Source organism: Euprymna scolopes, chromosome 24 (genome assembly GCF_053919585.1).
Source record: "Euprymna scolopes isolate OS-2025 chromosome 24, ASM5391958v1, whole genome shotgun sequence".
NCBI lineage: Eukaryota > Metazoa > Mollusca > Cephalopoda > Sepiida > Sepiolidae > Euprymna > Euprymna scolopes.
The window spans coordinates 11,594,139-11,621,774 of record NC_136505.1 but is presented as its reverse complement, the minus strand read 5'-3'; the positions used below and the strand labels follow the sequence as shown (position 1 = coordinate 11,621,774).

General features: G+C 35.3%; 1 protein-coding gene across 2 annotated transcripts in view; it reads right to left on the bottom strand.

Annotated features, from left to right (window-relative positions):
* Nucleotides 1-27,636, bottom strand: part of LOC145246593 (eukaryotic translation initiation factor 2-alpha kinase 1-like) — an 83,334-nt gene that overhangs the window by 33,240 nt on the left and 22,458 nt on the right. For both annotated transcript variants that reach the window (XM_080108252.1, XM_080108253.1), the window contains 4 exons: nucleotides 21,236-21,311; nucleotides 18,385-18,444; nucleotides 5,537-5,677; nucleotides 3,272-3,393 (listed from right to left, as the gene is read on the bottom strand). In XM_080108252.1, coding sequence (XP_079964378.1) covers nucleotides 3,272-3,393; nucleotides 5,537-5,677; nucleotides 18,385-18,444; nucleotides 21,236-21,311 — 399 coding nt within the window. The remainder of the gene's footprint in view (nucleotides 1-3,271; nucleotides 3,394-5,536; nucleotides 5,678-18,384; nucleotides 18,445-21,235; nucleotides 21,312-27,636) is intronic.

Genomic DNA, 27,636 nt, shown 5'->3' with positions numbered 1-27,636 from the left:
CATGAAAACAATTAGAAGATGAGGATAACAATCCACAAATAAAATAAATTATAGAAATTACTCATTTCAAAGAGAATTTCAAATTAATTCAGCAAGAATTACAAGGTTGTTAAAAGTAAACCTAAGGTTTATTTTCTAATCTCCTGAAAGAGTGATCTGAGAGACATTTCAGTTTTTCTGTTTTTTCTTTGACTTCAGCAAATATTTTTGAATTTCAAAAATCCTTTTTTTTTCTTTTTTTTTACATGGAAGTCACCACTTATCAAGCCACTTGGGGATAAGGGTTATTATGTGTACAGTAATCAATGGGACAATATCGTAGTAATCGTTAGTAATGGAGATCTGATAAGTGCCTTACTTAAGGGGGTGGTTTATCAAGAACTTGTTAATGTTGGACTTGAAGACATCCAAGTTGTAGTCAGGTGGGAAACAGGCAAACGGAAGAGAATTCCACAGGTGTGCACTTCTAAGAAAGAAGCTTTGTTCATGGAATTTACGTTTCGATTTAGGCATAGATAAAGAGTGGGGAAAATTATTGACAGTGGTTTCAGCTAGACGGGTGTTTTTCGTGAAAGATTGGCGAGGGGGGATCAGAGATTGGAGTTCAGACGAGCACTTGCCATGGAAATAACAATAAAATAATGATAGGCTCGCAACGTCTCTTCTGTGAGATAGAGGTTGTAGGGAAGAGAAAAGGGCATCCCCCACTAGGCTACGAAGTCTATTTTGTACTCAAGGCAGGATAGGCTGTTTTAGCAACTCCTGCCCAGATGTGGCAGCAGTACTCCATCCTTGGACGTACTTGGCTTTTATATAGATAGAGAATTGCATCAGTAGTGAGATATCTACTGGAGCATTAGAAGGATCCCACCATTTTTCCAGTGACCTTGGAAACAGATTTGATGTACGTGTTCCATTTCAGATCAGGAGTAAAGGTCAATCCCAGAAGCTTGTCAAAACATGGAGCCTCCTCAAGATAAGAGTCATCCATTTCAATTGATGCCAGATTGGGATCAGAACGTTGATAATATAAAGATAGAAGCTTGGTTTTAGATGCATTAAAAGTAACCAGCCACCTCTTCCCCATTGTACCACACGCTCAAGATCAAAGGAGAGAGAATCAGAGAGAACATCATCATTTACGGCCTTTGATGTGTTGCCATAGATGGTCATGTCATCAGCATAGATGTCAACGAATGATTTAAGTATGTGTTTTGAGAGATCATTGATGTAGATCAGGAAGAGAGTTGGGCCCAGGATGGACCCTTGAGGGACACCAGCATTAATACTGTGGGCTTCTGATTTCTGCCCATCAACCACTACTCTTATGAGCCTATCAGAGAGAAATGATTTAATAATTGAGAAAATATTTCCTGTTATACTGTAGCTGGAAATCTTGTGAAGTAGGCCTTTATGCCATACCTTATCGAAATCCTTTGATATGTCAAGAGCAATTGCCCTAGAAAGGAAGCCTTTGTCAAGAGATTCACTAATTCTATGAGATATAACCGTTAGCACATCTGCTGTAGATCTAGCAGAACGGAAACCATATTGCATGTCACTAAGAAGGTTATTTCTGCTGAGGTGGTTAACTACTTCTTTCTGTAATATGGATTCCAGCAACTTACTCATGACACACAGGAGACTTATTGGTCTGTACTGAGAGGGAGATAACCTGTCACCTGAATTCTTAAATATAGGGCATACTGATGAGGTTTTCCAGGGTGTTGAGAAGCAATTCTCCTTAAGACAATGCGTAAACAGTTTTGTAAGTATGGGGGCAAGTTCTGGTTGAAGCTTTTTCAACACTATAATTGGAATGCCGGCAGGGCCAGTTGCCTTATTGAAATCAAGGTTCTTGATTAGCTTGGCGACATCACGCAAAGATATTTGTATGTTGCATATAAAAGGAACTTTGTGTATGTGAATTAGTTTCCTATAGACTCCTAAACAGCTGGTCGTCCTGCTAGTGTAATAATAAATGTACTTGTAAACTGTTGGGTCACAACCGCTACTTATTCTACTTGGATTTCATTCAAAAATTCTTAAACTCTAACATATCTATTCAGACATTTGTCTTACATAACTTACAATATATTTCTTTACTTCTATCTTAACCTTACTCTTGTTAATGTACATCATTCCCTGCTTTTCTGACTGTACTAAACTGCTGAAGTTTAAATGTAATGTGAAGAGACATCTCACTGCTCAACTCCCCACATTAGATATGATCCCAAATAGTAGCCCCTAATGTTTCAAGTGGCAATATGACTTGTTTAGGGTGAAAAAAAAGTATTAAGAAATAAATAAAATAAAAATAAATAAAAAAGTAATAACAATAAAGATAATATTCCAGATCCTGTAAATACTGTCCAGCCGTCTCATTAAAAAAAAAAAAAAAAAATTTTGAATTTCAAGTAAAACAAATGATATACCAATGTAATTGTCATGTTGCAAATAGTAACATATCAAAAAATTATGGAAAACGATAAGGTAATAAATAATTATCAATAAAAAAACAGTTTTCAATAAAGTTTAGATGAGGAATAAAATTTGTCTGATATTTTGAATTACATTCATCACGTGAACTAAGCAACAGAAGTTAATTATCTCCCCTGTCAACTTATCTTTTTTTTTTAGTAAGTTTGATTTCGCTTCATTTCCCAAATATTTTTTCATTAATATTTTTCTACTTCATAATTTTTAGATATGTTACTATTTAAGACCTGATACTTACGTAGCTACTATTTGTTTCGCTTAAAATTCAATATTTTTTCATTATTATAATATAGAAGCGCAAGTAAGATTTTTTTTCTCAATGCAAAAATCAATAGTCTAGGTCATTTCTTAAATGGAATTTCCCCCTGTTGATTGCAGTATGTTATTGGTTCTGTGTAGTTCTAGGTGGTCAACTCTCCCAGACTTTGCCTTCTCTCTTTGAGAAGAGGGTAATTTATCATGAATTGCCTGAGGTGTGTCAGTTTGAAAATGTAGACAAGGCTGTCTAGGCATTTTATTGCAGGCCAGATTGCTCCTTCTCTGGGGTGTTGGCTCCTCAATCCCACTTTCTGACCCTTGTGTTACAACTGTGAGAGAGAGAGATAAATACACAGGTCTAGAAAGCGAGGAGGAGGGGGTAAAAACATTAACGCCTTACTGGGCGTAATTACATAACTGCAACCTACAAACATGTAGGCGGTTATACTTATCAAGCAATTGAAGGCAATGATAATTACTTGGCTAAAAAAAAAAGAAAAGTTCAAGAGCTTACCGAAGGTTGGTTTACGAATAACTGTTTCATGAAATTCAATACGTTTGCTCTTGCATTGGCACATTCTGGTTTCATAATCCAGGTAGGAATCATATTGTTAGCTACAAGCACTTTGGTAACATCTGCGGAAAAAGAAAAAACATAAGTGAAGCACGCTGTATCTGTGATTAAATGCTATCAAGGTCAACAAAACTTAATCTCAATAGCTTTGTCATCTAAATATACTTAGTTCTCATCCATCTTCATGGTTTTAGACTTTTTATACGGAAACAGGAACGAGTGGACCTTGGGTTTATTTTTGGAGTATCCTAACTCTGACAAAGGGGAATGAATGTGTTTTCTGCATTGGAATCTATTCGTATAAAACTTATCGACTACATTTTGAGCCTGTAGTGGTATTGTTTTTAGCTCCTTACATCAAGTGGCTTCATGCCTTGTCTGGAGCGATTATCATTAAAAAAAAAAAATGGTTATCCACTTTTAGCCTATTAGTAATTCATTGCACTTCATGTGCAACCAATGCTTAAAAGTATTCCAAAAAATTAAGTGCCACCCGACTCCATTTCTACCAACTACACAAGAGAACTTTCCTCAGTATGAGGAATTGCCAAAACTACACTGAATGATAATCATTATGGTCTTGGCAATATTTACCCTCAGACCTTTATTTTCCACAGTATTCCTGCAAGTTTTTAACAAATAGACCTTCCATGATTTACAGGCAAATACTAAATCAGCATAGAGTATCTCTTCCAGATAACTTGCACAAAACTCTTTGACCAATCTTTCAAAGACAAATGAAAAACGGATTTGGTACAGAATTCAACTCACTTAGCTTTGAATATTTCTTTATATTGCTTAAACAACCTTCATCAGTTTAGGCAAAGCGCATGACAACGATTTCCACTATAAAAAAAAAATCTTTTTCCAGATTCACTAAAGCAAAATACAGGTTTTTATATTTACCAAGGTTTTTCTCTTGCATTTGTCTCAGGATATTCTTAAAAGAAATGCTATACTTTGTCCAGATATGAAAACAAACTACATTTCACCTATGCTTATCCGACTTGTAACAATTCACATTTGTACTAAGCCCTCAGTCTTTCGGAAGTTCTTTCATGATCTGATTTTACAAATCAGATCTCAATGTCCGTTTCATCCGCAGCCTTCAACATTTCAGCAACAACGCCAAGTCATCACGCCTTACTCTTCTTCGTATTATTCACAGCTTCATGTACTATTTCTTTTTAAAACTAACAGGTTGCTCAGGATTGTCCAGTTGTAAAATACGCTTAAATGATATTTTAATTTATGCAGATTTCGTATTTATTATTATAAAGTCAATTCTCTATTGATTATTATATTGTACCCAATATATAGTAAGGATTTCAAAAGTGTTAAAAAAACTAACTTGGGTGCCATCAACTAAAATCGAAATAAAAACATTTAGCTCTCTAACCATATTCACTACCATCTAAGCTAACGACACATGCATATCAAAAAATATTATATAAACAGTTAAACGTATAAATTTATATGCCAGGCAGTAGTTTAGTAGAGACTGTTCCGCAGACAAAGATTGGTTTAAGACTTTAAGGAATTGTAATTAATATGATTTGCTTTCACAAACGCAAAAGGTGCATATCTGTTTCTTCACCTGTCAATCAGCAAAGTCTTATACACACGTTACTAGCCTTGTAACACACTTGGTCACATGTAGAGTTTATCACAAGGAAACAGCCGACAAAGAATTTATCTCCCTTTTTTAACTTAGTGAAACATCCAACATTTACAGGTTTTTTTACTGTCGTTCACAGACACCGTGCGCAACACATCTGTCCTTCTGACATAATCATTGGACTGCACACACTTTCTTTTTAGAATCTTTTTCCTTCTCTACATTTTCAGATACATGTCACCTCTCTCGCCTTCTGATTGACTGACTAGAAACTCAGTTCTGTTCCTTAAACATGGGACATCATTTCTATGTAATACTAGCATGGGTGCCCAGCATTGCCCGGGTGTTTGGAAGTGTATGCCGAGTAAAAAAAAAAAAAAAAAGTAGGTCGACATTATGTAGGATATAAATATATTGAAAGGACGATTATACAGATTATAATTATAACAGTCAACAGTCAATTAATTAAAAGCTGAATATAACATAAGGAATATAATTTTTAATATTTATGATATATTTTTAAGATTATATTTATGATATAATAGAAGGGGGAAAACAGGTTTTTTTAAGAAAATATAAAGACTTACTTTCAAAAACCCGACTGGCTGCTTCAGGATCTTTTTCTTCTCTATTACAAAGAAGTTCAAGTAGAGAAAGGAGGACTAGAAAAGTAGGGGTTTCTGAGGGTTTTACATCGTCTCCTACTGCCATCAACTGAGCATCCGTTTCTAGAGATGAAAAGAAAAAATTAACATATACACAATCACATAAAAAAAAATTTTTTAAATGAAATGAAGATTTATCCGGATTATTTTGACTTATTTTGATCTTAAGATGTTATTTAGAAAATATTTTGGTTGATGTAACCTCCGACCTTCTTCAAATGGATTTTGCTGAATCCCAGAACATGAAATTTTGAAACAAACCAGTTATTTAATCTACAAAGGTAGATGGTTTCCATTTTGTCTGCCAGGATTGAATAGAAGTCTTAAGTAAATTTATTTTATTATCACCTGCAAGCAAGAGTAAACCTTCAACCTCAAGAAGACTGCCACTTAACACCTTTATCCATTATATCACATGTCTAGTTTGAATACCATATACATTCCCAAATTTGACAAAATATACCTTGTAAATGTGAGTGCATTTTTAACAGTATATTTGTTTTAGAGTGAACATTTGCCCTCCACACCACCTTTTTCTCGATAGAAAGTTCAAGAAGAACTTCCCATCTGAACAATTGGGTAATTTTCAAACTGACAGCCATGCAAGGCCGATGTTGTCGTCAGGGGTCATTGGAGAGGTTAAAAGAGGTAAGTACGTTGTGAATTTATCCAATTCCAAGCATCATTGGTATTTCATTATCATAGTGCATTCCTTTTTTTTGGGGGGGGGGGGGTATTTATGAGTGCATTTCTTTGTTTCAGTTTTCAAATTGAACAATGTATGCTTGTTTTATGCTGGACACATAAATAAAATAATATACTGAATAAAAAATATACTTTTTCATCAGTAAGACTCATGTCCTTGATTTTATTTTGCCCAAGTTGCTACTGTTACACAGCCGAACGAGGTTAGAGGTGACATCAGCCAAAATGCAAGAATTAAATGCTTGAAAAAACAGCAATCCAAATTATCAATTCTTCCATTATAAAAAGAAAAATGAGGCTTTTATATTATAATAACGAAAAAATGTTGAATTTCAATTAAGACAAATGGTACCTAAGTAATTGTCATGTCACAAATAGTAACATATCCAAAAATTACAGAAAATGAGAAGTTAGAAAAATAATTAATGAAAACAGAAATTTGTGAAATCACTGGTACACTTACTAAAAAAGAAACAAGTTGACAGGGGAGATAATTAAGTTCTGTTGCTTACATCATGTAATGAAAGTAATTCAAAATGTCTGACAAATTTTATTCTTCAACTAAACTTTATTGAAAATTTTTTCATTGATAATTATTTTTCTACCTCTTCATTTTCTGTAATTTTTGGATATGTTACTATTTTTAATTTGACAATTATATAGGTATCATTTGTTTCACTTGAAATTCAATATTTTTTTGTTATTATAATATAGAAACACTAGAAAAATAACTACAATTTTATTTTACAATAATCATCATTCTTAACAAATACTTTGATTTGACACATGTAAACCATGTTCTTTTCTCAATATACAAAAACATTCAATCAAATTTTTCATCTTAACCGTCCATTACATTCACAGGATCAATTAGGTTGATTGATTGATTGATTGATTGGTTTTACGGCATTTGTGGTCATTTAATGCCGGAGTCCTTTTTTTTCTTTAACTTTTTTTAGGGGGGGGGGGGGCTTTTTCAGCCTTTCCTCCCTTTTTTTATAAAATTGAACTAAGAAATTAAATGTTGTATTTATACATGGATGTGTATATTTGGGTGACTTTAAATTTCCTTAAATTTTCTTATATAAATTTACTTTTCTTAAGTATGCTAGAATATTTGTTGAGTTGACCTTTTCAAAATGGTCCTCCATATTGCTTTCTGTATAATATAATTTTCTAGTTGGGGCGAGGTCATCACACCCAACTAGGATATGTTTTACTGTGAGTGTCTCCTGGCATGGGATGCACTCTGGTGCCGATTCTCCATTTAGTATATAAGAATGAGTAAAGTTGGTGTGTCCTATGCGCAGCCGAGTCAGTATCACATCTTCTCGGCGTGATCTGTTGATGTCCGGACATCGTTCCTTAAGTTCAGGTTTGATTGAGTATAATTTGTTGCCCTCTTGCTGACTCCACCGCAGTTGCCATTTTTCCTGTATGTATGCTTTTATCTGGGGTCTAAGATCAGTATGTGGAATCTTAAAATTGTCAGTTGGAAGGTGAGAAGATCTTTTTGCAGCTGTATCTGCCCTGTCATTGCCTTTGATCCCCACATGGCTGGGGATCCAGACAAGAATAATGTTTTTAATAGTTGAAAGGATATTGATTTTTCCTATTAATTTTGTTGTTAGTGGATTTTCTTGTTTTTGATTTTGTATAGATAATAGGACTGATAGAGAATCTGTGAGAATGATGAAGTCTTTGGTGGTTTCCTCTGAAATTATGTTGAGTGCTAGATCGATAGCTATAGTCTCTGCAGTGAATATAGATGCTTCATTTTGAAGATTTCTCTTCATTGTGGTTTTATGGTACGTTGCTGCACATCTAGTGTGATTGTTGCTTTTAGACCCGTCTGTGTAGATAAAGGTGTAGTCTGAATATTGTAATTTTAAATGTTGAAGTTCGTCGTGGTATTCAATAGGGTTTGTGGTAGATTTGGACTTTTTGTTTAGGTTCAGTTTTATTTCTACTTGTTTCATGGTCCATGGGGGTGTTTTAGGTAGTATGAAGTTGTGAATGCTGGAGATTGGAATTTTCGATTCTTCAATGCTTTCCTTCATTCGGAGCCCGAAAGTTTTGATAGTTTTTCCTCTCATGTTAAAGAGTTCTTCATATTTAGGATAGAAGGTACATTGGTATGCAGGGTTGTTTGGGCAAGACTTCAGTTTGAGTAAATATTATTGAAGGGCTAACTTTTCTCGCCTTAGATCTAGTGGGGGTTCGTGTGCTTCCGTGTATAGACTATTCACGGGGGAGGTTCTGTATGCTCCTAGGGCCAATCTTAGGCCAGTATGGTGAATAGGGTCTAGGCTTTTTATATATGATGTTCGGGTTGATCCATATATGAAACAACCGTAGTCTAGCTTTGAGCGGACTAGTGCTCTGTAAAGTTTAAGGAGTGTTTCTCTGTCTGCACCCCAATAGGTATGTGCTACCACTCTCAAAAGATTTACAGCTTTGTTACATTTTTTTTCAGATAGTTTATGTGTTGGATGAATGTTAACTTTTTGTCAAATAAAATCCCTAAGAATTTGTACTGGTCAGTAACGGGTATGGGCGTTCCTTCCATGGTTAGGACAGGATCATTATGCATGTTCTTTAGTTTGCAGAAATGCATGCATTTCGTTTTTCTTTTGGAGAATCTAAATCCATTCTCTTCCGTCCATCTCATTACTTTGTTTAAACACAATTGAAGCTTCCTTTCTATTATAGATATATATCTAGATCTACAGCATATTAGGAAGTCATCCACATATAGGGAGCAATCTACCCCAGGGTTAAGGTTTTTTACAATGTTAATTCGGATACTGAACAGGGTCACTGACAGTATACTCCCTTGAGGTACTCCATTCTCTTGTTCTTTCAAGTCCGAGAGAGCTGTGCCAACCTTTATTCTGAACTGTCTATTTTTTAAAAAATTTTCAATAAAAATTGGCATTCTGCCTTTTAGTCCAAGCGCCTTCAGATCCCTTGTAACACCGTACTTCCACACAGTATCGTAGGCTTTTTCCATGTCAAAAAACACTGCTGTTAAATGTTCCTTCCTTACAAAGGCTTCTCTGATGAAGGTTTCAAGTCTGACTATGTGGTCTATTGAACTTCGGTTTTTCCTGAATCCTGTTTGAAATTCTGTAATAAGATTCTCTGTTTCCAGGAACCAGATTAGTCTTTTGTTTATAATCCTTTCCATGGTCTTACAAATGCAGCTTGTTAGAGCTATTGGCCTGAAATTCAATGGATCTGAGATGTTACTTGATTGGGATTGGATGTTCGAGTTTTCAGATTTGGGGATTGGTATTATTGTGGCCTCTTTCCAGGTCTCAGGTATGTTTCCACTGGACCATATAATATTGAAAATTTCAAGTAGGTATTTCATTGAGGTTTCTGGAAGTTTTTTGAGGATTTCATATGGAATTTCATCGGGCCCTGTAGCTGTGTCATGGGATTTGGTTAGCGATTCTTTTAATTCAGGCAAGGTAAGAGGTTGGTTGTATTTTTCAGTATTTTGTGATTTAAATAGAATTTTCTTCTCTTCCTTTTCTCTAATCTTTTTGAATTTCTCTGTTTGTCTATCACATGATGAAATTTTTGATAAATTATCTGCCAGGTTATTGGAAATGTCTTTTTGATCGGTGTATATTTTGTTGCCTTTAGAGATGTGGGATATTGGTGTACTACTACACTTTCCTTCTATTTTCCTCATCATGTTCCAAACTGTTTTCGCCTTGGTATTCACATTAATTTTGGATATATAATTTCTCCAAGTTGTTCTTTTGGATTCCTTTATGATTCGTCTGGCTTTTGCTCTGTTTTTGAAGAAATCCAGATTTTCACTTGTTGGGTACTTTTCGAATTTTCTCAAGGCAGCTCGTCGAGCTCTGATGGCTTTTCTGCATTCTTTTGTGAACCAAGGTTTGTTGTGATTGTTGGTTTTGGTTGTTTTCGGTATGGTATTATTTGCTATGTTTGTGAGTGTTTTAATGAAGTAGTTCAAATGGTCATCTTCATCATTCTTTTCGATAATTAATTGGTTTTTGCACTGTTCCTGGAAGTCTTCCCAATCCGCTTTATGTAGGTTCCATTTGGGTGTTTTTTGTTCAGTACTAGTACTTAGACTTTCCAGGATGATTGGGAAATGATCACTCCCACAGGTGTCATTGTGTACTTTCCAGTCATAGTCCATATATATGGAAGGATCACATAAGGTAAGGTCAATGGCGGTGAAAGTACCTATTGCTGGGTACATATAGGTGTAGTTTTGATTATTAAGGAGGCACAGATTATTTTTATTTATTATGTTTTCTATTTCTTTTTTATTTGTTTCTTTACTTCCCCATATTACATTGTGACTTGAGATCTCCTAGTAGAAAAAAGGGTTTAGGGAGTTGTTTTATTAATTGAGTTATCTCAGTTTCGTTGATTGTATCTTTTGGAGGGATGTAGATTGAGCAAAGTGTTATAGTTCTATGTAGAGTCACTGAAACTGCAATTGCTTGCAAGTTTGTGTTTATATTTATTTGTCTTTGAGGGACTTCATTCTTCACGAGTATTGATGTGCCTCCAGAAGCTTTGTCCGTATCTTTATTTATGTAGTTGTAAGATATGTAGTGTTTCATGTTGATGGTATTATTTTCTTTCAAAAAGGTCTCCTGTAGACAGACAAGTGCTGGGCTCATATTTGTTATTAATAATGTGAGTTCATTTTGGTTTGCTTTTATCCCTCTGATATTCCATTGTAATATTTTGTTCATCATTTGGAATTGTGTTCAACTTCCATCGTCTCCAATCCCTCAAATCTATTTTCTGTCGGAGTCCCTGTTCGAGATATAGATTGAGATCTTTCTTTTCCTGTTTTTGTTTGTTTGTTTTTTTGTTTGGGGGGATTTTTGATTCTTTTCTGGCTTGTGATGTGTTTGATGGTTGTTCGGTTGTTTTTGTAGAAATGGTTTGTGGCTTTGTTTCTTTTTGTGGTTCAGTAGTGTCTTTACTTAATATTATCCTTGGATTGGTTGCAGACATTGCACTATTCATTTTCCTCATTTTTTCTAATAGTTCTTTCATTTCCTTTATTAGTTTGCTTAGGACATCAATTTTCTTGTCAGTTGTATCCGTTACATGTATATGACCATTTTGATTGTTGATTGGAGTATTTTTTTTAGTTGCATCTGCATATGTTTTAGTTTCAATGATTTTCCTGGCCTTTGGGTAGGATATATTCTTTATATGTTTTAGTTTGGTCACTTCTTTTTCTCTTTTCCATATTTCGCAATATCTAGAGCCAGCGCCATGGTTTCCAAGGCAGTTGGCACACTTGAAATCTTTTCTGCAGTCAATGTGTGGGCCGCTTTCTCCACATCTTCCACACACTGGTAATCGTGTGCACCGATTTTGATGGTGTCCAAACTTCTGGCACTTGAAGCATTGGAGGAGGTTTGGAATATAAATTTCTACATTTATTTTCATATATCCAACTTTCACTTCTTTGGGTATGGTGAGGGAATCAAAAGTTAGTATATATGTATTGGTATCGATTTTCTCACTGTTTTTTTTTTATTTGAACTCTGCGAACATCTAACACATTCTGTTTCTGTAAGTTTGTCTTGATTTCCTCCAAGGAACAAAGTGCAAGTTCGTGGCTTTTCACTACTCCTTTGCAGGTATTTGGGTTGGATGTCTGTAGCATTTGACTTTGATGTTTTCAAATAATTTTAGTTTCAATATTTCTTTAGTTTGTTCTTCGTTATGGGTTTCTATTAGTAGGCTGCCGTTAAATTGTTTTTTAATAGACTTTGGTTTTAGAGTTTTAAGATTTTTTCAATTTTAAAAGGTGATAGTTTGCTCAAAGGAGTTTCCTCCATTGATTCTATTACTATGAATGTTGACTTCCTTGGTTTTATTGTCTCTTCCTCAGAGCTACTGATGTCAGAGACATCAGAGTGAGTTCTCTTTGGGTGGTTGGGTGGTTTTTGGGAGGAATAAGCCATATATTTTGTTTTCTTTTTTCGTCATCTTTGTTCCCCACCCACCTCGGAGCCCTATTTGGGAAGAGCCTGGGGGGAAACCCATTCGCCCAGCCTCCACAGGGATACAATGATGATATAACCAACTTTGGTGGTATCATAATGATTATCTGTTCTCTCTTGATATTGCTATGGGATCTGTAGCAATCCTGAGGGGTTTACAGCCTCGTCATCGATATTCACACCTAATCGATTGACCCTCAGCCACCGCTTTCCATCATATATTAGGGAGTAGGGTTATTTGTGGGAGAGGGGGGGGGTGTTGTATTAGTAGTGAGTTTTTGGAATGGGCAATATATGGTGGGGTTTGGCGTGACTGGCCGATTGGTCGGATCGGGCCTCTCCGACCGCCCGTCTAATCGAAGTAAGGGCCAAAGTAATGTGTTGTGGTGCCTAAACTTCTATGTATCCTGGTTTAGGTTCGCTCAATCACCAGGATCACGTCCTAAGACATTACGGGTAGCAACCCACGGCTAACTGGTTGCCCCATTGAGGGATTTTTACCCTCTGCAGGGGGGCAGTCAGTTTGTTCTCATGCCCTACCGACAGGGCAAAAAAAAAATAAATAAATAAATAAATAAATAGATAATTTAATAGAATATATTTGTTTTCTTTTTCTTTCTTTTTTGTTGTTTCTTTTCCTTTTTAAAATCTGTTTCTGTTTAACCCATAGTTGGGACCCTAACAGGTACTACCACTCCGGGTCAGGGTGGACCTGGGAGCAATAGCACACTCCCCAAGCCCGTAAGCCGGACCTCACCATCGGATGTAGTTTAAGGTCATATCCAGGACCGGGAGTAAGGTAGGAAAAAATAAAATAAAAAGGGGAGGGAGATAGGCTGTTGCTTTTGTTTTTGGTTCTGCAGAACATAATTAAGTTTTACAAAAAAGATCAGAAAACAAAAAAACGTCAATGTAGGTGCATTTCGTCTCAGGAAGCCACAGGGCAGCCTGATCTGGTAGCACCAGGGATCAATTAGGTTTCAAGGACTCCAAAATACAAGCAAAACAAAAGAGATGCCTTTGGGTCAACACTGATATTTAGTATATCCCTCACCCTTTTTTTAAATAAATTTTTCCCTATATTAAAAAACATAACTTAGTTTTCTTTTTTTTTTTTTTTTTATAAATTCCATGTGCATCAAAATGGGTAAACCTGAAGACATTGTTTTTCTATATTTTGTGGGGTCCTTGAAATCTAATTGGTCCCATTTACTGAATGAAGGAATATTTTAGGTAGAATGTTTTTCCTTTCAAGTTTCAGGGGCCATTAATTTATTTTCACCAATTTCATACTTATTAACACCTCAGAGCATCAAACTGGTTTTCATAATCAGAATGATTTTATTTTTAGTTTTAAAATATTGTGCACTTCTACATAATTTGAACTGAAGCATTTTCTTTTATTCGATAACAAAACACACCACAAACTCGAGTTTTACTTCAACAATAGTCAGTGTATGTTTCTGAATTTTTGAGATGAGGACTAGTTACATTCTTTTGGAGGTTGAAGGTTCAATCCTCAGTGAAGTTGACACTGAAAAATATATAATTGCAAATCACTTAAGACTTCTACCCAGTCATGACTGACAAAACGAGAGCATAATACCACCATGTATAAAATAAAGGGTTCTATTAGAGATTCTGTGTAGATTCCAGAGTTCAACAAGATTCACCTGCAGAAGGTCATAGGTTACATCAACTAAAACGTTATGAAAAAAAATACAATTAAGATGAGAACAGTAGTTCAAAGAATCCAAAAAATATGAATACTCAGATTAGTTCAGTTTAAATTCTGTAGAAGCACCTACATACATAACTTCTCTTTTTAAAGAAAAATAATCGATATTAAACAGCTAGGAGTTTCATGATAATATACTTCCTTAAAAGTATCACAATTCATTTGAGTATGTGAAATTTAAAAAAAAAAACATTTCAAACCAGACTATTTTTTAAAAAGCTATCTTAAAAAAAGAAAAATAAATAAATAATATATATATATATATATATATATATATATATATATATATATATATAAATAAATATACACACACACACACACACACTTTGTTATAAAATGTTTTATTTGTAAACCAAAAAAAAAAAAAAAAAAAAAAATTCTTTCATCACTGTCCATAAATTGCACAGGTAGAAATAACTTGACTATTTTAAGCATATGAATCCTTCGACTGCTTTCAATTACGACCCCCCCCCCCCCCCGCAAAAAAAAAAATGTTTGCTTTTTGTTAACTTATGAGTAGGGCTATGACAACAGCATATTCTTTTCATAGTTTTGACTCTCTAGTATATGTTAGACAGTTAATCAACCGAAAACCACATCACCCCGTATAAAAACATAAGATATCAACGAATACACAGTCGAGAGTCAAAACAATGAAAAAAATATGTTATCCTAGCCCTACTTATGAGCCATGACTTTTATGAAACTACTGCTACTAATACTACAAAACACTGATTTAAAAAATATATTTCTGGGAAATAACCAAATAGATTTGAGTACTTGTAAACAATACAAAAAGGAAAATTTTCAAAATAAGACTTTCTTTTATAAACTTTTTATTAAAAACTTTTAAAATAAACTTTTATTATAAATTATATTAAAAAAAAAAAAAAAAATAGCTTATAAACTAAATAGTGATATTATTTCATCACAATCCATAAACAACAAAGGTACAAATAACTTTCTTTTTTTTTTTTTTTTAAACATGATATACACATAAAAAAATTTTTGATCGCTTTCTTTTCATAATGACTAGCATGGGTAGTCGACATTGCCTGAGTGATGACTAGCATGGGTAGTCGACATTGCCTGAGTGATGACTAGCATGGGTAGTCGACATTGCCTGAGTGATGACTAGCATGGGTAGTCGACATTGCCTGAGTGATGACTAGCATGGGTAGTCGACATTGCCTGAGTGATGACTAGCATGGGTAGTCGACATTGCCTGAGTGATGACTAGCATGGGTAGTCGACATTGCCTGAGTGATGACTAGCATGGGTAGTCGACATTGCCTGAGTGATGACTAGCATGGGTAGTCGACATTGCCTGAGTGATGACTAGCATGGGTAGTCGACATTGCCTGAGTGATGACTAGCATGGGTAGTCGACATTGCCTGAGTGATGACTAGCATGGGTAGTCGACATTGCCTAAGTATGGAGAGGTGGTATAGTAAGGTTATTGAGCAGCCATCCACCTAAAAAATTAAAATAGCAACGAGTGGCCATGTGAACAAAAAAGAAAATAGCCACAATAGCCAAGCTCAAACCTGTAATGCAAAAGAGGAAGAGGAGGTGAAAAAAAAGCAAACGCATTAGTTGTCTCCCCCACGCAACTTGTGACGTCACAGGCCTTTGAAATAACATGTTTTATATGTACATTATGATCATGAGGCATGAATGACTGCAAAAATATTGACGCAAAAAACTAACCCCTCATTGCAAAAAATGGTCCAGTTGATGGTCAAAGAATGAATTTTTGGGGCCATTTTTTTTATATTTGTCGTCAGAGGGATCGATCTTTCTAACGATACCAATTTTGTTAGTGTTCGTAGCATGTATCGAAAATTTTTAGCAGACATACAAACAACTTTCCCTTTATATAATAGAAGAAGACTAACATGGATACCCAACATTGCCCAGGTGGACATAAAGTTCGGTTTGGGCAGAGCTGCTATACTAAGGATATTGAGCAAGTGCCCGAAAAGAACAGAAAAAGTTTTAGCTAACCATGTGCTAGAACAACCCCTAAAAAAAATTAAATGAATCAAAACAAGTTTTCGTTCAATCAAACCAGCACTTATGTTACTTATGCCAGTCGAAAAGGGAGAGGAAACTAATCGCAAAGATATGTTCTTTTGAAATTAAAGAGCATGTCATTTTGATAAGTTTGGCCTAAATTTAATGTTATTCTATTGCAATGCGGATACTAAAAACAGAAAATAAATGCTCCAAGTAATTGCATGGGGGAAGCAACCTCATCTACGTGGGTGGATAATGAGAAAACAGTCATGAAACAAAAAGTTCATAAAAATAAAACCGAAATAAAATTTAGAATGACAGAGTGAATAGCTTCAAGTTAATGACATAGAAATCTGAAAAGTCGTTAGTCAACTTTGTTAATAGATAAAACCAACTGACACAGATGTTTACTATGTGAAACTGATCAACCGATGAACTGATTTTTTTTTTTTTTTTTTTTTATACAGTGATCACCACTTATCAAGGCTCGGAAGCCACTCAGGGATAAGGGTTATTGCAAGCACATTACGTTAGTGTGGAGATTTGATGAAGTGTTTACTTAAGGGGGCAGTTCATTAGGAATTGTTAATGCTGGACTTGAAGACATCCGAGTTGTAGTCTGGTGGGAAGCAGGCAGACGGAACAGAGTTCCACAGGCGTGCAGTTCTAAGAAAGAAGCTTTGTTCATGGAATCCGCGTTTTGATTTAGGCACAGATATAGAGTGGGGGAAATTTTTCACAGTGGATTCAGCTAGACGGGTGTTTTTCGTGAAAGATTGGCGAGGGGGGGACCAGAGATTGGAGTTCAGACGAGCACTTGCCATGGAAATAACGATAAAACAAGGATAGGCTCGCAACGTCTCTTCTGTGGGAGAGAGGTTGCAGGGTAGAGAAAAGGGCATCCCCCACTAAGCTACGAAGTCTATTTTGTACTCTGTCAAGGCAGGATACGCTGTTTTTAGCAGCTCCTGCCCAGATATGGCAACAGTATTCCATCCTTGGACGTACTTGGCTTTTATATAGATAGAGAATTGCATCAGTAGTGAGATATCTTCTGGAGCGGTAGAAGGATCCCACCATCTTTCCAGCAACCTTGGCAACAGACTTGATGTACGTGTTCCATTTCAGATCAGGAGTAAAGGTCAAACCCAGAAGCTTGTCAAAACACAGGGCCTCACCCAGACGAGAGCCATCCATCACAATTGATGCCAAATGGGGATCAGAGTGTTGATGATATAAGGATAGGAGTTTGGTTTTGGATGCATTAAAGGTAACCAGCCACATCTTCCCCCACTGAACCATGCGCTCGAGATCAGAGGAGAGAGAATCAGAGAGAACTTTGTCACTTACAGCCTTTGATGTGTTGCCATAGATGGTCGTGTCATCAGCATAGATGTCAACGAATGATTTAAGTATGTGTTTAGGGAGGTCATTGATGTAGATCAGGAAGAGAGTTGGGCCCAGGATTGACCCCTGAGGGACTCCAGCATTTATATTGCAGGCCTCCGATTTTTGTCCATCTACCACTACTCTTATGAGCCTATCAGAGAGAAATGATTTAATGATTGAGAAAACATTTCCAGTTATACCGTAGCTGGAAATCTTGTGAAGTAGACCTTTATGCCATACCTTGTCGAAGGCCTTTGATATGTCTTAACATTCACAGGCAACATAAATTGGAACAAATACATTGAAGACATTGCCAAGGTTGCTGCAAAGAAGGTGGGCTCTCTTTACCGTGCTAGAAAATTACTCACACCCTAGAACATCCTATCTTCAGAAAGCCATAATTCGCCCATGGATGGAATATTGTTGGCACATCTGGGCTAGTGCGTCTACCACTAGTCTCTCACTCTTAAGATAGTGTCCAAAGAAGAATCTCAAAAGAAAAAATTAGAGTAAAAAGCTTTGATATCTTTGGACCTTTGCAATGAATGGGTGGGATTTTGCTGCTAGTTGGGTGGGTTGATAGTATTTACGTTGAGGTAGTACAAATGCTGTGAATTCATCTGAGTATGCAGCAATGGGGAAACAGTACAACAGCATAACATTCACAACAGCGTTTATGCTTCGTTACATTTCATGCAGATGAACATTTTTTTTTTTTTTATAAAATATGGTTTGAGTAAAAATAAGTTATTGCAATGTTGAAATCAATTTCACTTTGAATAATTTACATGATTAAAATAGAAACCACTCTAATCTTACCACACGCACAAAAAAAGTAAAATTAAATCCTAAAAAAGAGGTCACGAAAAAGAAAGAAATATAAGCATATATTTACCATCAAACTTATCTATAGGCTTTCCATTAAACATCTTGAATCTGGATCGTCGCCTTTGGTCTGGTGGAAAATGCAAAAAAAAAAAAAAAAGTTAAAAATAAAAGAGAAAAAAAGAAAATGTAATAAATTTGAAAACTGGTGCTTGTCCAGAATCCACCCTTATAATAACACAAAAATGATAAAGAATCTGTATCATGTACATTCCTGTGACAAAAGAAAATATTGTACACCAATAATCACATACATTGATCAAGTAGGGTTATGAGGTACCGTCAATAAGTTTCCAGACAAGCATTTAAAATTGTCATAGACTTCAAAATTCTGTATGTTATTGCGATACATCTTCTGAGATGACTGACCAAGTTTTATGATTTCAGGTTTAAATGAACAACTACAGAAGGAATTGGAATACACCTTACTAAAGTCTGATTGTCACAGCTGGTGAATTTCAAAAATGCAATCTGGATGTGAGGACATTTTAAAAGAATGATATGCAATAAAATTGTTTTAAATTTGGAAAAACTGCCACAGAAATGTATGGAATGCTTCAGACTGCGTTTGGATCATCTTGCATCAGTTTTTGAGTGGCATAAGAGATTCAAGGAAGGCAGGAAGTCTGTGAGGAATGAGAGGTGTAGGAGGAGTAAGGAAGTCAAAACACCAGAGTTGATTGGCTAAATGAAGAATTTCATGGATAAGGATCGTTGTGCATCCATAGAGACAATAGATGAGGAAGATTTGCGCAAAACTTGTCCAAAGAGTGCTCAGAGAAGATCGGAAAGGAAGACATTGTCATGACCAAGATGGGCATCAGGACAGTTCCCCTCCCTCCCTATAGTCCAAACCTTGCTCCTTGTGACTTCTGGTTAATCCTTAAGCTCGAGGAAAACTTTAGAGGCTGTCGTTATGAAACAATTAAGGAGATGAAAGAGGTTGTCACAAGCATCATTGGCATGCTCATACAAGAGGACTTCCACGGGATCTTCAAAAAGTTGTTAGAACAGTAGAAGTGCATTGCAGCCAGAGGAGATTACTTCAACAGACACTAGATTTTCATGCATGTACTATTAATAAAAGTGCCCAAACGAAAAAAGTCTGAAAACTTATTGAAGACACCTCGTATTTTTAGATAAGAAAATCAAATCTTGTCGCTAAACATAACATCATCTTGAAAAAAGGTTGAAGGAACAAAGTAAAGAACTCCAAATAATTCAAACTTGCAAGATTTTAGAAAGCCATTCTTAACATGAGACATTGGGAAAATTCAAATTCCCTTAAAAATTATTTTCTTCATAAAAATAAAACTAATTGATCAATTTATATAATTTTTGGAATGAAATATTTTGTTTCCGCCAAGGATATGTACATTATACAGATTTTTCGGCACTTGTGCCATTTGTGTTTAGAGGTTATTTTTGTTTTCATTTTTGAAAGGGAAGATAATTCAAAGAGTTGTTAAAGTTTCACTAAAGTATTGATAGAGGTAAAACACCAAAGGGTACTTGTACAGTTTAATCAACACATTAAAAAATGAAAATATCAAATAAAAGTTATATTGTATGTATCTGTTTTGGACTGAAGTTCTCCAAGTTTTTATTTGTTTTTTGTTTGTTTTTTTTTTACAGAGGAAAAACATGTTTTATGAAAGTACGCTGAAGGTAGCCATGTTAGTATTTTTAAAACACGCTACAGGGAGGTAACTCAGTCTAAAGCGCCGACATACCCTCCTTATCTTAAACAGCTTTTTCTTCTTAAAAATCAAAACATGGCTACCTTTTGATCGGTATTATAACAAATTGTTTTTCCGTTGTAAAAGAAAAAGAAACAATTTGATCAAATTAAGTGAAAAAAATTTTTTTCGGAGAACTTCATTCCATAACAGATACATACAATATAACTTTTTGATATTCTCAATTTTAATGTCTTGATTAAACTATACAAGTACCCATCAAAGTAACGATAAGGCAAAATAAAACAGATAATGTTCAGAAAAAAATATTGGTAAATATAGTGCTACGCTACAACAGGACACCGACCACTCTTAGTTAGGTGTATTCAAGGTCACTGACACTGAATCTGATAATCAAATTTACCGTTTGCATGGTACTAACCTCTGAACCCAGGAACTATTTTCCACCATTTTATAGCTCGCGCGTGGTAGCATAAACAACGGCTGTGAAATGTTAAACAGTATTCTATTCGGTAAATGTCAGTGCATTACTTACGGAAAAGTGGTTAATTAAACTGTAGAAGCGCCTGTTAAACTACACAAGTTCTATAATTGAATAGCATCTCCCCTCAAAAAAAGAAGGAAAAACATCACCTGTTGATTTCTATGATTGAATACCCCGCCCCACCCACCCACAAAAAAAAAAAGCACGAAAAACAATGTTTTCGTAAACTCATGAAAACTTTTTTTTTAGATCAATTAAAACGCATTAAAAATTATGTAACACACACACACAAAACAAATGAACCACATTTTTTCACCCTTTTTTTGAAAACTTTGTTATTTCAAATGTCCGCCTAAAGATTCCTCTGCGATGTGACAAGTTACTTTACTGCACGCAAACGCATCATGTAAGAAAACACTACTGAAGGCGGTGAAATGGTGTAAAATAGTCCCATGGGTTCATACTATGCAAGCGGTAAATTTGCAACGGGTTTGATTATCAGATTTATTGTCAGCGACCTCGAATACCCCTAAAAAGAAAAAAAAGAGACAGTAGTCAGGGTTCTGTTGTAGTGTAAGATAACATTTTTTATATTTTTAATATCAAGGGAAGTCTAGAAAAGCATCTGAATTTGAAAATCAAACTTAAATTGTAAATAAAACTGAAATTTTACTTACATCTGACGAGAGCAGCATTGAGATTATTATGAGATTGAATTTGAGTTTCTGGTATTGCCTCTGGATTTTGATGAGGCTGATAAAAAAACAAAGTATAAGTAAATGGATCCAGAATTTTTTTTTTTTTTTTCAAAATTCCAATTAAAAAAAAATAGAAATTATTTTATTTTTCAGATATATTATTTATTCACAGTAGAGAATGATTCACACTTGCATATCAACCGCTACTGTGAATGTTATAACAGATAAAAATTACCTAATCTATTTTGGGTGATTATGCAATCTCTATGTTTTGGATGGAGACAATAAAAAAAGAAGAAAAAAAAATGGAAAGAAAGGTGAAAAAGAAAGGAAAGGACCCCACCCCCCACCCCCCAGGGGAATCCCGGAAAACCAAATCGCATTCAATTACAATATATATATATATATATATATATACCAACCTGCTCTTATCAAGGTTGGAGGAGCGGGCGGGGGGGGGGGGATGTTCAGCCAATCAGTAAATGACAACGATTGCTTGAATGGACATAAGAAAAAAAAAAAAACATTGAAAGTATGAATACATTAATATTAGTTTCTTTTACCATTTTTTTCTTAAATATTGAATCAACCATACAACGTTTTTCAACAATTTCTTTGAGATTCAATTAGAAATTAGTTTATGAGGTTATATTATTTGTTTGTCATCATGCAAACTTCCCTGTACATAGATGTTTTAGAGAAAAAATAATCGATTAAGAGAAATGGAATTATGTAAAACACAAACGTTAAAAGCGTTTGAAAGAGAGCGGGGGGGGGGGAATAGACAAGAGAGAGGGATTAGGAAAAAAAAAAAAGAGAAATTGGCGAGGAAAAGGGAAGACAAAAGGAGAGGAAGGGAAGACAAAGGGAGAGGAAGGGAAGACAAAGGGAGAGGAAGGGAAGACAAAGGGAGAGGAAGGGAAGACAAAAGGAGAGGAAGGGAAGACAAAAGGAGGACGAAGAGAGAATCGAATGGATTTTTATTTAATCCTTATAGAAAATACATGATCCACAAACAATAAATTTAATACATAACTTACTAAGTCGGATTCTCATGGTTTGACAAAAACTACTTTGAATCTGCCAAAATCGATATTTTATTCTGTCTAGCCAAACTTGAGAGAGATTTCCTTTTTTTACATGCAATACTTTTTTCTTAAAATGTTTATTCCTACAAACGGAAAATGGTTATTAATGTGGTTTTCTAATAATATCATGGATTATGCAAAAATACTTTCCAAGAAGAACCGAAAATTGTTCAATTGTATTACTGCAATGAATGCAATTGCACAATAATCGTCAAGCATATCATCTCCCCACCTCTTTTTTCAAGAATTTAAATCAATTTTGAAGGTGTCTTTCGCACAAAAAAATTCAAATTGTGAACTGAGTGAATCAAATACTAAAAGAATAAAACAAAAACTTAATTCTGAAAATGATACTTTATGGAGACACTAGAATATCCGTCCCAGGACAAGTATGAATTAATTCCTTGAACAAAACAGTCTGGCACGATTTATTTGCCTGTATGAAGATTAAAATTACAATATGATGTTTCTAAAGAAGGAGGAGAAGGAAGAATGGGTTGAAGCTGAACTTTTGAGGTAAGCAGTTAATTTTTGGGAGAGCTACCAGGCAGTTTAGGTAGTTTTCCTTCCCGGGCAGTTGGATCTCTTGGAGGCTCTTGGCTTAAGGACCATGTCAAGAGGACTTGCTGGTCTGGTCAGGCAGAACATCTCATTCTGCAAGTCTGCCGCTCAACCTTGAGAAGGCAAGTATCCAAAATAATAAATATTATTTGTTCATAAACTCAGCTTGTGGTTTTGGTTTTGCTTTGTTGCAGTACTGACAGTGACGACAACAATTTTGGCTGGCACAACAAATAGACATATTCTAGGTCTTATTAAGTGCTCGATTGAACTCCAATCTATGATCCTCTTTGCGAAACTTTTACAAAAAAAAAAAACACACTCGACTAGCTACAACCACTATATAAGATATCCCTCACTCTGTGCCTAAATCTAAATGCAGATTCCATGAACCAATTTTCTTCCCCAGAACTGCCCGCTTTTGGAATACTGTTCCACTGGTCTATTTTCCGGTTAAATACAACTTGATAGACTTCAATACCAATGTAAACAAGTTCTTGTTAAGCTATCCCTATAAATAATTAAATTCTATCCAATTTTACACCATAAACGATGACTACACTAGCACCTTAAATTCATTAACCCTTATCCTCGAGTGGCCTTCAGGCATTGATAAGTGGTAACTACCAAGTAAAAAAAAAAACAAATTAGACTGAATATATCTTTGGTCACCCACATTGTCATTTTCTTCTCAACAAAAGAAAGCATTCTATGTTCATGTTTCTGCTTTCTAGAATAATCTGCTAAAGAAGGCCATGATGATACGTACATATTCAGATTGAAAGTCACCTTGGACAAACGTTCAAACAAAATATAGATGCAATATCTTGCTGCACTTTGCTTTTGCCAAAAATTAATTGTTCACATGATTTTTTTCCTCTCTTTCATTAACTAGAGCATACATGCAAATTTGCTTTAGCAGTTATTTAGGCAGATTTTAACTGTATTCTTTATTTAAAAAAGAAAAAAAAAAAAAAAAAAAAAAAGATTTATTTAAAATAGCATTTGTTTTCAATATATTTTACATTTTTCACCTTAACAGTCATCAATATAGGATCTTGGAGGTATTTTCATCCTCACAACTACAGAGTGAAACGATAAAATTGTCAACCTAAAAAAGATGACACGATTCCATTTGATGAAAACCAATTTTTGTTTTTTCTTGCAGACCATCTACTAGTCGGCCAGTTGTGTACAAATCCCAAGAGCAATAGGAGCCTTCTATCATGTCTGTGTGACAATATTCACTGAGCGAGATCGGGAATGCGCTGCTGTACAACTCATGCTTTCTAACGATCTAAGTTATGACGACAGACCATTGCCAACACCCTCAAAATGCAAATCCAGATGGCTTAACACTTGAGGGCACAGCTCGACAAAGTTTCTGGCCACAGTTACGATGTTTGCTGTGGTTTCAAATGAGGGCCACATCATGCCAGCTCATATCTTCGAAGTCGGCTTGAAAGACAACACCAAAGTGTACCTGGATGTGCTGAAGTGTGTGGTGATCCCTAAGTTCAATCAAGTGGCTGCTGGTAGACCCTGGGTGTGCCAGCAGAAATCTGTGCTGGCCCACAAGTCCAAAGAGACCCAGGCTTGGCTTTGAAAGGAATGCTACGACTTTGTACCCTTCTCTCACTGGCCCTCCCTCCTCCACCAACCTGAATCCGCTAGACTACTTCGTTTGGTCATACATTGCTCCTAGTTTCAAATCTGTGTCGAGGCAGTGATTGAGGCTGAAGGTGGCTACATTAAATGTCAGCTCTACTACATAATCAAGTTACCTAAATTAATTTTTCAATAAAAGTTTTAAAATAAAGCTGTATTGTTGTTTTCTTTAAGGCGAAAAATTTATTGTTCTACCCTGTAGAAGCACTAACAATCAGACACCGGGAAATCTTCATAGGACAATTATTTCTTCCTAGCATCATTATCATTTCAGTTTCCGATCTTACTATTACAGTTTCCACCTAAATATGGATGGTCCTTTTATATACACTTGCTTTAGATTGTGCAATTTTTATTGGCTATTGCAAAGACTCATTTACATTCACACTGGAAAGAAAACTGTCCTTAAACAAACTTTGAGAGAGCCCAGATAAAAATTTTTTAAATTTATTACAAAACTAATTTTGGTGAAATCAGTAACCTCAACAGATACCACTAGCAGACATTTCCAACATTGATGAAATCCAGCTTTGAAAAGCTGGACCTCATTTTACTTTTGACATATCTTGCTCTCCTTACACAGAGGATGGTAGACAATTCATGTTTCCATTTTCCTTACATGATCCAACATAATGAAACGGTGCTTCTGTGTATTTAAAATACATCAAAGTTACTTAAATAATAGGTCATCCTGCAACAGCCTCTCATAAATACGAGAAATAAAAAAAATATGCTGGAAATTTTATTTTCTTAAGCCATTCAACAGTGTCAGAGTAGGTTGGGAAGGTTAGCATTGCTTGCTGATGTATCAACTGACGGTTGTCTGTTTCTGTTAGGACTCGTTAGCATCATTGTCATCTGTTTTTGCATGTGGGGGCTACTGTAGCAGTTGGCCAAATGAAAAGGAGTGCTGACTGAGGGTTTAAGGATGGAATCCCTTTGGGCCCTTTCCACGGCCATTTGAAAATCAGATTCAGAATTTCTTCCTAGATGGCAAGTTTTCTCTAGTCTCCATCTGTAATGATATACAGACGTTAAAAGTTTCAATCAGTTCAGCCTGAAGAAATTTGAAAATTTTCTTTCAAAGAAAAAAAGAAAAATAGAATTCTTTTTATGGTAAAAGGGAAGTTTATTGACAAGAACGAGAAAGTTCTAAAAGAAAAATCAAATCAAACGCAAGAATTTCTTTTTCATGGAAAAGCGATAAAAAGAAAACTTTTTTTATTCATATTATTTGGATTCTTCAGATTACTATTCTCATCTTGGGTGTAATTTTTACAATGCAAATGATACAAATAAAACTACAATGTAAAAATAACAATCAAGGTGAGAACAATAGTTCAAAGAATTCAAATAACCAATCCTCCTAAAAAATTCAGGGGGGGGGGGGTTCATGTTTTGAGGCAAGAAAATCCAAGAACGTCCTTGGCAAAGTTTTATATTTTAAAAGAAATAAAAGACTGAGAAAAAGTGGACTTTGAAATGCTTAAGACAATTTTTTTTATTGAGAAATTGTAGTCCAATAATGTGGTAGTCCATCGTTGTAGTCGATTGGCAGTATACACTGAGATACCCTTCTTAGATCCAAAAATGCTCACATAAGGTTTACGGTCTGTAACCAAAGTAAAGTGACATCTATAGATCACTTTATGGAACTTCTTTACAGCATATATCATCGCCAAAGCTTCTTTCTCAATTTGACTAATTCCTTTCTGCAGATGTCAATGACCTAGATGCATGAGCGATAGCTTTTTGACTGCCATCAGGAAAAATGTGAGAGATCACGGCTCCAACGATGACAAAAATTTTCTTTGTGGCCACGTTTATGACACACTTGGCACTTCTGTTTTCTGAAGGGACAAAAATGAGCATAGTGCCATTCACTGCAAGACCAGCATGCAGACGGTGGTTTTTATTCAAAACTTTGGGTCTATTATTTGAGCTGATGTCAGACGTTTGTGAAGGTAGTGTGGGTTGTTGCTGGACTAACATTGTGTCCTTTCTTAAGTTTAATAACCTGTTACACTCAGTTGTCAGATCCTGGACGGTTACATTTTTATCTGTTTCGAGCTTTACCAGCAGTCGGGAATGTATTTCTGAATAGTTTGGAGACTGTAAACCTGCTATAAAAATTAGGCATTTAAATTTGTCCTCAGTGATTCACACGTCCGGCATAAGTGACAAAATCATCGGACTGGTTTTTTGCAAGTTTGAAACAGTTATATCAAGTGTTGAACAGGGACTGTTGTTCCTAAAAAATGTCTGTTAAGATACTAATAGTCTCAGTAAAGATTTAATCAGAAGGTTGTTTGGGTAAAATAAAATTTATGAACCTTTTGTTTTCCTTTGTACCCAACTTTCGTATCAGATGTTTTTTCCAGTTGTCATCTTTGCTAGGAAATTCCTGGTAAAATGTCTCCTTCCATTGTGTAAACCATGAGCTGAACGTGCAGCCGTTGTTGGTGTCATAGAAAAATTCTGTAATAATGTTGGAAAGCTCGACACTAGATGAATTTCTGGTGTCTTGCAACTGAAATTTTTGGGTTAATGTCGTTATTAGATTCAATTTTACTTTTTCAAATTGTTCCTGTTGCTGCACCAAAATTTGTTTGAGAACTTCTGCAGAGATGGCCATTTTTTTTTTTGAAAAGTGTTTTTGTTTATTTTATTTCCAAATCTTCGTTGCCAGATGTTGTATAGTAGGAGGAATTAGACTCAATATAACATAAAATATCTTACCGCAGGGTGTCTAGTCATCACATGGGCATGTTTGCAGCACATGATGAAAGAATGAAATAATTATGAACAAATAAGAAAATCACTCACTGTTACATGGCGATATACGTTTATTATGAAGACACACACACATAATGACAATTCAAACATAATACATGAAAGGTTAGAAGTCCAAGTATGATAACTGGAATAACGGGAATGATGCTATTTCTCCATTTTGAAAGTCACTGTTTTCTCTCCACTGTCTACTCTCGGTCGTTGAAATCGCGAGAATTTAAAGTTTAGGACTACGGACAAGGGGAGGCAACTTTGTCCAAAGAAGTAAAA